Source organism: Dufourea novaeangliae, unplaced genomic scaffold (assembly GCF_001272555.1).
Source record: "Dufourea novaeangliae isolate 0120121106 unplaced genomic scaffold, ASM127255v1 scaffold109, whole genome shotgun sequence".
Taxonomy (NCBI): Eukaryota; Metazoa; Arthropoda; class Insecta; order Hymenoptera; family Halictidae; genus Dufourea; species Dufourea novaeangliae.
Genome location: NW_015373997.1, coordinates 1,421,396 through 1,433,865, shown reverse-complemented (window position 1 = coordinate 1,433,865; position 12,470 = coordinate 1,421,396). Strand labels below are relative to the sequence as shown.

At 38.7% G+C, this 12,470-nt stretch overlaps 2 protein-coding genes across 2 annotated transcripts; one reads left to right on the top strand and one right to left on the bottom strand.

Annotated features, from left to right (window-relative positions):
* Window positions 1-7,811: 7,811 nt before the first annotated feature.
* On the bottom strand, window positions 7,812-9,597 carry LOC107188033 (trafficking protein particle complex subunit 12). The gene has a single exon (XM_015576256.1). It carries the CDS (start codon window positions 9,467-9,469, stop codon window positions 7,874-7,876), a length of 1,596 nt encoding a protein of 531 aa, XP_015431742.1. The 5' UTR covers window positions 9,470-9,597; the 3' UTR covers window positions 7,812-7,873.
* Window positions 9,598-11,035: 1,438 nt separating this feature from the next.
* On the top strand, window positions 11,036-12,391 carry LOC107188044 (aldose reductase-like). The gene is made up of 6 exons (XM_015576271.1): window positions 11,036-11,102; window positions 11,230-11,310; window positions 11,382-11,489; window positions 11,566-11,852; window positions 11,923-12,124; window positions 12,252-12,391. The coding sequence occupies exons 1-6, from the start codon at window positions 11,054-11,056 to the stop codon at window positions 12,389-12,391; spliced, it is 867 nt and encodes a 288-aa protein (XP_015431757.1). The 5' UTR covers window positions 11,036-11,053.
* Window positions 12,392-12,470: the final 79 nt, after the last annotated feature.

Genomic DNA, 12,470 nt, shown 5'->3' with positions numbered 1-12,470 from the left:
GCAAAATATTTTTTCCGCAAATTTACTCTCGACAATTGACCTTGGTTGATAAGAAACTAAATGGAAATGAAGGAGAATCGTTAGACTGCGGATTTTATGTATCCCACAGCACACACGCGCGCACACACGCACACGAGTAGTCGATACACGATAAAACAAAAATTTCCTGCAAGAATATTGATGTTTCGTGAAATTTTTTTATTCTAATTTAACGAGTCAATGAACGAAGGAAAGAAATCGTTATTCGATTCTTGTGTTTTGTACCATTGATATCATGAATATTTGAATTTGCATAAACATCCGCAGTCTAATCAAGGACAAAGAACTCGCATTTTTCCAGAAGTCGATCGATACTTTTAATAGGTTCCTTCAGTCGGAAGCTCAGTTTCGTTACTTTTTAATACGGAATCCGTTACGAGGAAGAAATTTACGGTCATTGAAGACATAATAGATCGAGATTAGTACCGAGAGCACGCGTGCAGTTAGATACGAAGAATATCACGTGAGATAATTGAAGCAACCAAACGGAGGAATGCGTCTGAATTTGAACCGCTAACCGAGAGCTTAAATACAATTTCCAAAGAACATCTGAGAACGAAAAAAAGAAAATAAAACAAGGAAACTAAATAGAATCTCTAGATGTTCAGCCGTTTCTCGTGGCAAGGAGCGTGGTTTTTGGCTCGATCCGCATGAGAATCGGCTGGCATCCACGCTTATACAGTTAGCGACGTGGTGTTTTCTGGGCCTTACTTTGTCGGTGATCGATGCCATACGAGTATCTTTCGATCATTGTGTACTTACTTCGAATTTCCGAGTCGACGTATCGTCGGCGTTCCTACATTGCAGCGCGTGATACGTGAGAGATTCCAAACCATTCATTCAGACTATAATTGATCGATAAAGCATCCAAAGGTCCGATCTACTAATCGGAACCAAATAAATCGAGACGTTTCGTGGTCGTAACTTTATTCTCGTTAAGAGTCTCCTTTAAGACAGTTTGTTTTTCCACTCAATTTTCCAAATAACTGTACTGTTCTATGTATTTTATCAAAGTGGTACACGAAGACTCTAAAGTAATCACTTGCTCCCAATGTCTTTTTTTACCATTTGTTTTACTAGAAAGCAAAGCTGGGAGAATTCATTGTCTAGATCAGAAGAGAATTTTAATTACAAAACAGCACGTTTCATTTTTAACATGCTTCACCGGCGAACTTTTGCAGTAACTGAAATTACTTGATTTACGTTTCGAGGAATTTTTGGTACAACATTCCCTGAAGGTCTCTATCTAAGATAGTACCTGCAGCAATCAAAGAAATGACTGTCTCGTCGAATTGTATCGATTGATTCAAATTGCGGGGCTCGTAACAAAATTGACCCTTGTCAGTTTTGTTTTCGATGAGGATCGAAAAAAATACTGTGGCATCTTTAAGGATGATAAGAATCGATCCATTCTTTTTTCAGAATAAATCAGGAACATAGGTAGTTTGTGATAGTATAGGTCCCACTATGTTAAGCGAGTCTCCCTTCTGACTATTAGAATCTGTTTTCACAAAAACCAAAACATTTGACAATGGTCGTTTGTTTTTATTGCGAGCCCTTCAGTTGTGTCGAATTTTACCAAAGTGTAACGAAACAATTAATTTCTTGCAAAAAACTGAAAGGAAGCATATAAAAATTTACATTAAAGCCGAGTCTCCACGTATCATCGTGTACAAAGAGAGAGCAAGAGAAAAAGAGCGAGAGTGAGAGAGATATAGAGAGAAAGAGTGACGCGTCCTAGAGAGAAAAAAAGTTTGCCTTAGACATTCCGCGAGAAAATCGATTCGTGTCGACGCTATCCGTGCCCCCCATTTATTTATCCGTTTAGAAGAGTCACAACGGCCTCTGGTACTTTCCGTCGGGTTGGCCGGGTCCGTCGTGACCCCGTCGAGACTTCCGGCGCGCGAAAGTGGGAGGGAATGGCATCGAGAACCTCGCAATAAACACAATGAAACCAAAAACGAAGGAAAACGAAAACAAATACCGACACCAAAAAAAAAAACAACCTAGGAACAAGAATAATCCCTTCACCGAGATCCGGGCCCCGATCGTAAACTCTAAGTATAATATTAAATGCTTCCAATACTTGTACTATTAAACGAAAAGGAAAAAAAAGCAACAAAAAATGAAATTATTACGACATTTTTATGATTTTATTCGTTCGGACGCGTAGGTAAGCGGTAAACACACAACACAGCACACACATACACACATTATATATATGATATATATATATATATTAATCTACAGATCGATAATACTCGAGAATGTATTTTATAACGGTTTATGCCTCTTTTTATTTACACGTACCACGAGTGACAAGTGATATATATATATACATATATTATATGATATTATATATATTGTTATCGATAAAAGATTGACGAGTAAAAGTAAAAAAATGATAAACGACGACTTATAAAACACGGGGGGGGGGGGGGTGGGGGTGGGGAGATTATTATAATACGCGCGCACGGCGTAACTGGCGTGCGCGCCCCGCGTAAATGCGTTAAAATGGCGGCAGAGCGTAGTTTGTGTCGTGGGTGTTCGGCCGTTGGCGGAACGGCGGTCCACCGTTTTTTGCATTTTTCCTCCGCGCGCGTCTAAGAAGCTCCGGTTATCCGCGACAGGCATCGTGTCCGTACTACGTGTAAAACGAGAGAACGAGATTAAAAGAGAAGAAAAAAAATGAGAATAATGAAACTCCAGATATGATGCTTAATAATACTCATTTATTATAGTGTTAATAGTTAAGAAATATATTTTTATATTACTATAATATTACGACACGATATAATAGTACTAATCGATATCGCCGCTGGGACCCGTGGACCCGCGACGAGTCTGTTCCTCGGCTGGTACAGATATAATTACGGGAGGGGAATCGAAATATTCTTCTTTGATTTTCCTAGTTTTTGTTTTTCTTTTTTTTTGTTCGGGAAACTCGATTGTGACCAGACAACACAACGTTCCTGTGCAATCGCTTCGTCTACATCGCCGTCGTTTCTCCACTCATTTTATTCTTCTCTTTTCACCTTTCATTTTCTTTCTCTTTCGTTGTTTGTTTTTTTTTTGTATATTGTTATTATCGGACTGCGGATGTTACGTGCGAATCCCGATTTCCATGATCGAAATTAACCATTCGAATGTTTTGCGAAATTAAAAGTGTGTATGTATCGTGCTTTTATTGTATAAAAATTATTACACAAAACCGAAAATCGAGCAAATATCCGGTGTTAACAATTAACGGGGTCGTTTAGTAGTTGTTTCATCGAGATTTACAAATGTACTGTAAATTAGAACTTCTAATTTAGAAGTGCATAAAATCCGCAGTCTAGTCATTATTTACGTGTACGGATCGTTTTTCTTTTTGGTAATTTCCGTTACTGTTTAAATCCGTCTTCAACGATTTTTCGAAACAGCCACACTCACGTTTAGGATTCAGACTACCGTGTACCAAAGTTTTCGTTTCCGGTTGAAGAATAAAGCCCTCGATTCTGTGCTTTCGAATACTTTCACGACCAACGGGTTTTTTAGGACATCAGGAAGGAAAAAAGCAGGAAACTCTACGAAGACAATATTACATACGTATAAGCGACTAAACGAAGGATAAAATGGAAAAAAGTATATATATATATATATAAATATGAATATATGACTATAAATATATTAAAGATAGAGATATTTGCTCTGATTCGGGAGTAATCCGCAAAAACCTGCTCGCCTCGATGTATGTATGTACGTAATTACATGAATAACGCACGACTACAAGCGTATAAAAGAGAAAAAAAAATGAAGTCATCATCGCCAGCTTTCGCGCCATCGGCATCGGTTACGTCTCCGTTACTTCCTAACACTATTGCACGAGAAGCGTAAAGGGAACTAAAAATAACTAAATAGGTTAAATGGACACGTAAACAGAAACGGAAAAAGGGGATAACAAAAGTTGAACCAACGTGACAGCGAGTAGAGAGAGAGAGAGAGAGAGAGAGAGAGAGAGAGAGAGAGAGAGAGAGAGAGAAGTACGAAGCGGGGGAACAAAAAAATTGTTAATGATTGTTGATGCAACGATTTAGGGTGGGGGAGAAAAAAAAACTAATAATGAGCACCGTACGATGCCTTCCGTGAACGACCGAGCTTGCCTAGTTAAACCGAGATAATAAAATAGAACAAAAACAAATTCGATGATTCGATCTCGAAGATGAATTCTCTCGTCGAAAGTAAACATTACCCCCCGCGATGCTACTCGAGCAACTAAATTCATCCCCTCTCCCCCTCCCTTCTCCTCCGTAACTGACAATAATAGTCGAACGGTCGAAACGAACGGTACAGAGACAAGAGTCATTCCAACACCGGTAGCCATATTGGAAAGTACATATACGCGGACCGAGGACTCCCAGTGTAAGCCTACAGAATCGCGATTTTTTTTTGTCTATCCCGTCTCTCCGTAGCACGCGGGGGTGATCACGTTCGCTTTAAAAAAAGAAAAGAAGAAAAAACGAAAGAAAAAAAACTGTGACTCGACGAACACTGGTGGTTATGCCGTCGAGCTTTCCATGACTAAAAAGAAACGTTACATAAGCACCCGGGAACTCGTGCGTGTGTGCGTGTAAGAAGCAGAGCGTGTTTTGCGTGTATAAGTAAATCTTGCGTGGTGATGTGCGCGAGGAATCAAATACTCGGAGAGAAAAAAAAAACTTACGGCAGGACAATAATGAATACCGTTTCTTTTAAAGGATTATAGAGCGTAAGCATTATACAATAGTCTATATACGTGGGTAAGTGTGAAAGAAACGAGCGCGTACCCCCGGTATACGCCCGTCTCGCGGGCACGCGTGCGCCATTGTTCGATCACGCGTCAAAGGTAGATCTCGTCGGACGGCAACAATGACGCGACTCCAATTTTGTCATCGTCTCCACGCACCATTGGTCTGTTTTGCACCGAGGAGAGGCGGAAAATTACAGTGAAATTCTGTGTCTTCTCTAATAAGCCCGAGCATAAAGCATACTCTTCTAATCGATTTTTCCCTCTTGTTTCGTAGAGTTGATGGACAAGATACGAAGAACACTAAAACCAGACATGTATCGATGTGGAAAAAGCTCACGTGGTATCTCATTTTATGAAAGAACATTGGTTTTTACAGCGAAGCTAATGGCAACTAAGTTTGAGTTCCTACAGGCCTCGGTGACCCCCAGGATATGACCGTCTGAAATTCCTGTGGGAACGGTAGCTTCTACATGTGCTTGTCTGCAATAAACTAATTGAATGCTTACGATGTATCTTGTCCATGAACTATATATACTTTCGGTGAAAGATATTGTGTGATCGTTAAATAGATTGAAAGGAATAGATGTTCATGTGGCGGGGACTGCGACAATAGAAATGACAGAAATATGGGGTATGTGCAGCATCTAATGTTTACTTCCAATTGGATCGTTTGTGGGTTTCAGTTCATCACATCTATGACTATTTGCACTGTAAAAAAATAATTCCAGTACTGTAATTACTAATTAGAATTTGTAGCTTTTCTACTGGCGAAACAGTTACCAGTGTAGTATTCCATTTTTATGATCGACAGGGAAAGAAACGACCCTTAAATCGTATCCAGTGTTTTCTACAATCGCGTTGTATAGAAGTTGTATAGTGATTATACGAAGGTAATTTTGTAATTATTTTTTCCAACTGTTTACCGTACGATCACACTATATATTTCTACTAGGACTAAATCATCGTATCTTCAGATGACTAAAAATTTTATCAACCTACTTTCTTTTTTAACCGAATAAGTGAAATAAATTTCAAAATATGCAACATCCCTGCAAAAGTCACAAGGCTTTGTTGCCGCAGAGTCTATCTTTAGCGTTAACGAACAATACAGGGCACGACGTGTGTGTAAATAGGTAATACAACTCATAAGGTTACATTTAGTCGCCAGGAATAGCGATGCGGATGTTATTGTGACGGCGAAGCGTAATATGCGATAGATATTCGAGAGAGGAATAAAGAACGGTGGTGGATGGAGGGGGCGGGATGAAAACCGGAAGTTTCTGGCTGCGTAGTGGATGCAGTGCCTTCTCCGAGTGAAAATGATCTCGCGAAAGGAAGTTGTAAAGCTCATGAGATCATTAGCGCTCTGGTGGCCGCGTGAAATTTAAAAAAATGAAATCGCTCTATTTCGGACTATTCTGTTAATCGATCTTTTTCTTTTTACCGATCATTCCCAATTTTTGCAATCTTTTGTCCTGTGATAACACTGGTAATTTAATGGTTAATTATTTAACATGTGTATTTCCGTAAATTGTAAATAACGTTCACTATTCGGGGAAGGAACGAGTTCCTCTAATTCGAATCATCGATTAATATTGTAAAAAATAAAATAATTCTAGTAATATTAACGATCCATTTGAAAATTTGATCGTTGAGAAATGGGCATTCGATGTAGATGAAAAAGGAAAAAAAATGTAGAAGTATAATATATATATATATACATATATAGTTATATGTATATTGGAGAGTCGGAAGGATCGAATAACTGCACGCACTGCGCGGGCTCTAACTTCCGCAGCACGAATAAGTGAATTCGCGGCTCGTATACATATAACCGCCGGCCGTGTGTGGGGCTGTTCCACTGCGGAAAGAAGCAGAAGAAAAGGAAGGAAATTTAAAATAATTGTATTGTGACGAAGTTCCATCCATAATAAATAAATGAAAATATTATACAGTTAGGCCGACTTTTCCGCCAGTTCGTGCCTTTTTTCTGCAGGGAGAGAGAGCGAGAGAGAGAGAGAGAAAGAGAGAGTGCAGTTTTGGGATCGATCTGAGTGTATGTATATGTAACCCGCCTATTTGGTAGAAAGGTGAGCGAGAGCGAAACAGAACGGTGAACAAAGTTTAGGGTAGCCGACTTCGAGAGACGCGGTGCGACGGATAATATTAACAGGCGGACGGAAGGAAAAGATCGAGAGTAGTCGATTGTTCGAACAGATCGGGGCGGTTACATTCGAATATACGGATATGTCGTGTAATTGCATATTCTTGGACACGTTATGTTCACGCTGATTCTATCGGACGACAAGAATACACAACCGATGCGATTGAAACGATAGGAAGACGAGGTGCGAGGTAAACTGTAAGCAGATCAGCCGAGTGACAGAATAATGAAAGAATGCGGTGAGAACGTGTGAAAGAGAACGAGAGGGAATAAAAGAATGCTTGTATGAGTGAAAGAATGAACGGGAGACAGAAAGAGAGTGAAAGTGAGAGAGAGAGAATTCTAGCAATTGTTGAACGTTCATTAAATTGTCCTCGTTTCACGATGTAATAAAGGCTATTTTACTTTGACAACAATGTTCATTCCTTTGCTCTGAATATTCCTTTCTGATTAAAAATAGGTGCCTCATTCATATTAATAGTAATAATACTTTAATGATAATTTATTCAGCAAATGAAATAAAAATCCCTTTTGTATTCTTGAAATGTCGCCACGCGTATATGTGTAATGCTGCAGTCATCTAGCGGTGACATGTAGAAACTAAATCTATCCCTGATAATTTGCCACCCGTTGTACATCCCTACCAAGCATAATAATTACGTATTTGTTTAATATAAAATATTACTCATAACTGTTTATTTTCAAAGGCAAGACAGTGTAGAAAAAGTAATAGTATAAAGTTCTTGAAATTCGATTGAAATTGTTTTTTATTTAATAAACTTTACATGTTGCTTAATGCAATCATTGTTTCAATTAAATAACAAATTTAAATTTCTCCGTTCTCTTATTACATACTATACATGGACGAATAAAATAGTTTCCATTTAAGATTAGTATTAACTTTACAAAGCGAGTTTCAGACACTGTATATCTACAGCATCTCCTTTATACCTATTCAGTTGACTCAACAGATGCAATTTGGGTTGTTCACAGTGAGTTGTGTGCAATTCGTATGCACTGCATATATTTAATAGTATAGGCTCTTGCAAACTCTTTACAGGATTCTTTGTAATTGCACTTTCATATAAATGCACCGCATCTTTCAACTGTCCCATGTATAAAAGACAAACAGCCATATTATTAGTTGATGCAATATTCGAAGGCTCCAATGCGGCTGCCGCTTCGAAGCATTTGTATGCTTCTTCAAACATGTTATATGCTACAGCCATTAATCCTCTATCCATCCACTCTCTAACAGTTAACTCACTGTCTCGCTTGTGTCCTTTGGTAAGTAGTTTTTCTGCAGCTGAAACGTCTCCCAAAAACAGGTGCAGCCTTCCAATGCTGGATTGCAATGTATCTAATTGTTCAAGGGACCAGACTGGAGAATCGCATAGTTTTTCTAAAATATTTATAGCCAGCACATAATTCTTCATGGTAACTGCACAGTTAGTGATAGATATTAGGACCCTAGATCTCCTGCCTTTCCACAATCGTACAGCATCCTCTTGCTCTACTGCACTGACTGTAACACGAGATCCGTCTCCACTGAACCCAGCATTAAAATTTGCTATAATCTGATTCACAGTAGCTAAAACTTTATATAAATTATCTAATGCTTGCTTTGGTTTGCCACAATACAATGGTATTTCTGCTAAAAGTAATCTAAAGGAAAAGGAGGCCATAGAACCTGGCCTGGTACCATATAAATCAGGATAAAATGTAAAGTACATATCAGGCTTATCTAGGTTACCAAATGGTTTTGCTTCATTCTCCAAAATGTCTATTTGTCTGAGTTTTGTCAATAAAGCTAGCCTTGTGTACCATAATTGCAGAGAATGTGGAGTGTGTTTGCTAGGTTGATTTATCTTGCCATAACCCTGAGCATACACTGCTAAAAGTTTTCCTGACAAATTTATCGCTGCTTTGTAACAGCCAGCTTGTATTAAGTTTCTTAAGCCACGCTCATCTTGCGTTACATCTGAAGCAGTAAGTACATTTCTGTGAATATTCTCATCTTCTCCTAGCAAGTGAATTGCAGTACTCTTTATTAAATCAGGCATTTCACCCTGCACTGCCAGCCCTGGCATTGTTAGGTTCTCTCTATCAAGAGAACTAGTCCCAGTGGTTGATGTGGCAATACTACGTAAAACTTTCCGTGTTTGCTCAGATGGAATCCACACATCCCTGTGTGTATCATTAATCGCACTGTGATCGAGTCGCTCGTTGTCAAGCAATGTATTGCTTTTTAAGAACTCGGTCGAACGGTCGGCCATTAGTTCGAAATCCGGAATTCTGCTCCCAGAACCTCTTTGCATTGCGAAAAAATCATCTTTCTTAGACGGAACAATCTCATCAAAGATCGTGCGGGATGCACTTTCAAAATAACGACTGATATCGGCCTCCTTTTCTTTTGTAACCTCGTCAGTAGCTTCGGAAGTTCGTTTCATCGAAGATCCGTCTTTTTCAGCCATTCCAGTTTTTATACTAGAATACATTACTCTTTCCGTGATTAAAAATTATTTACATATATTTATATGGGCTTGAGAAATGCTATATAGCTTACATTAGATGAGATCTTAAACGTCAACTGTCAAAATCAGATGGAGACATTTTTGCCATGAAGTACTGCATCAGCGGACAAAATAGTTTTCCATCCTGCAATGACAATGAGAGTCATCGGCTGAAATGAGAATTCTGTTTTATGCTGCAAAATAGAAATATATGAATTACATATTTTTTTCAACGGTATCAAGTTGTCTATTGTAACCAATTGTAACCCTCCCAATCAATACTGTGCATTAACGATTTCGATTCAGTCATTTTAGTTAATATTGTGTGATCTTCGCCCTCATCTTGTAGCGACGTCTAGGGTAAGTTTCACAAGCGTGAAATTCAAATTGAAGTATCATATGATTATAATTAGACAAGGAGATGGAAGTGAAATTGGCGTAAATTAAAAGTAACTGAATCAGCTCTGTATTCTTTTAAAAGACATATTTCAATTAACTCATACTCCTTCTCCAAAGTATATTAAATCATGGAAAATATGTTAAACACTTAAAAATTAGGAAATCAATAGCTGAAGGAAATGTATTAACAAATCAGAAATTATTTCATAATGTAATAATTATTTTATTGGCTCCTGGTATATGTAAGGACATATTAACAAATTTAACAAAAACGATCGTTTTGTAAAGGACACCATTCCAGTATTGACCTTTGAATACTAAAGACGTGTCTTTTTGACAATCAAAGTTGTCAGAATTTCCTCACGAACAGAGCTCTTGAGTAGAGATGGCGTGCAAAATCACTAACGGTGATTTATTACAGTGATTGCCGAATCACGATCACGGTCGTGATTTAACTTCATTCACAACCGTGATTGCAGAAACTGCCATGGTTGCTGGGGTTACTATATAATTTGCTCACGGAAGCATGCACAAGTGTCAGTCAGATTTCGACAGTTGCACGAGCAACATTCGACCGAGCTCGAGAGTTGTACGAGCAACAGCAATAAAGAATCACGTTTCAAAACTCTTGCACATACTCCGGGGCTCTGTGACCCCACGCTCTGACCACACGGGGTCTCTGGCGCCACCTGCCGGGGTTCTGTGACCCCACGTTCTCACTACACGGGGTCCATGGCGCCTCCACCGGGGGCCCTGTGACCCCACGCTCTCACCACACGGGGGTCTCTAGCGTCACCTGCGGGGTTCTGTGACCCCACGCTCTCACCACACGGAGTCTCTGGCGCCACCTGCCGGGGCTCTGTGACCCCACGCTCTGACCACGCGTGGACCATGGCGCCTCCACCGGGGGTTCCATGACCCCACGCTCTCACCTCGCTTGGTCCATGGCGCCTCCACCGGGGGTTCTGTGACCCCACGCTCTCATCACATGGGGTCTCTGGCGCCTCCACCGGGGGTTCTATGACCCCACGCTCTCACCACAGGGAGTCTCTGGCGCCGTCACTGGGGATTCTTTTCTTATTATGTTAATCACGGTTAATTCTTAAGACACAACATCGATTTGAGAGAGTTTAATCCCAATTTGCATAGTTTTTCTATATTTTTCGTGCAATGCAAACTGTTCGCCTCTCAAGTGGCTATGTTATGCCTCTCGTTGGATGTAAGTTTATTTACATTTCTAAATTTTGTATAATACTTATACGGTATAAATCGAATGAAAACATTAGTATAATGGTAGAAGGATATATTTATTGTAATTTACTGAATATCAGATCATTTGATTGTAGTTGGAACATATAAAATTCAAGGGAGAGATACAATATATCAAGTGATTGATGAAAGCTTAAAAGCAGGTTTTCGTTCTATCGGTACGCAAATACTTTATCGAAGAATACACACTATAAAGTAGAGGATTCTAATATTTTATGATTTTATACAGACACAGCTGTAGTATATCGAAATGAACAAGACATTGGTTATGCTTTGAAAAGCCTATTACCCAAATACAATCTTCAGAGAAGTGATATTTTTATCACAACAAAACTCTGTATGTGTAACATATATAAATTAAATTTATATAGTATTAACGTAGACCCTATTAAAATATTGTATGTTTATGGTAGCACCAAGTGAAAATGGGAATCCAGAAGGAATAGAGCAATCTGTACAACAATCTCTTGAAGCACTCAATATTACATATATTGATTTGTATTTAATTCACTGGCCTGGTGCAAGTCGCATACCAGAAAGTTCTGGAAATAATTCAGATTTACGTGCAAAGACTTGGGATAAATTAGTAGACCTACAGAAGCAAGGATTAATAAGATCCATAGGGGTGTCTAATTATACTATATATCACTTAGAAGAGTTATTGAAAAATTGTAAGAGTATAATACCAGCTGTAAATCAAGTAAGACAACTGCCTCCATGTTTAGTTTATGTTGTACAATATAATAATAAGGTACATTTATGTAATGTAGGTTGAATGTCATCCACATTACCGACAAGAGGAGTTAATTAAATATTGCAATGAGAAAGACATACATATACAAGCATATTCTTCGTTAGGGAGTAGTAGTAATACTAATCTTCTAAGGGACCCAATCGTAACACAGATAGCTTCACACTTAAATGTGTCACCAGCACAATTACTATTAAAGTGGGCCTTGCAACAAGGAATTGGTAGGTATAGTAAGGAGGTACTTACCTGTGAAACATTTTTTAATATTTCATCTAACAGTCTGTAATCTTATACATAGAGAGGTGGGTTATTAGAAGTGGTATTACTTCACAGTGTTATTATGTTTAGGCATTATTCCAAAAGCAGTAAAAATGGAACATATAAGAGACAATATACAGTTAGACTTTCTTATTGACAAAGAGAGCATGAAAGCTCTATCTTCTCTACCACAAAACAAATACACTTGGGATCCTTCCAATGTGCACTAAATGAACTCTGAAATAATTTTATCTATTTATAAACATATTTGCCTTAGTAATACCAGTGGTTCCATTCCATACCATAATA

What these genes read in the sequence shown, in the direction of transcription:
- LOC107188033 (XM_015576256.1), bottom strand. Translation starts at nt 9,469, where the DNA reads ATGTATTCTAGTATAAAAACTGGAATGGCTGAAAAAGACGGATCTTCG.
- LOC107188044 (XM_015576271.1), top strand. Translation starts at nt 11,054, where the DNA reads ATGCAAACTGTTCGCCTCTCAAGTGGCTATGTTATGCCTCTCGTTGGA. An exon ending in AGCAGGTTTTCGTTCTATCG is followed by an intron (nt 11,311 to 11,381) that starts GTACGCAAATAC and finishes GATTTTATACAG; the next exon opens with ACACAGCTGTAGTATATCGA. An exon ending in TAATACCAGCTGTAAATCAA is followed by an intron (nt 11,853 to 11,922) that starts GTAAGACAACTG and finishes TATGTAATGTAG; the next exon opens with GTTGAATGTCATCCACATTA.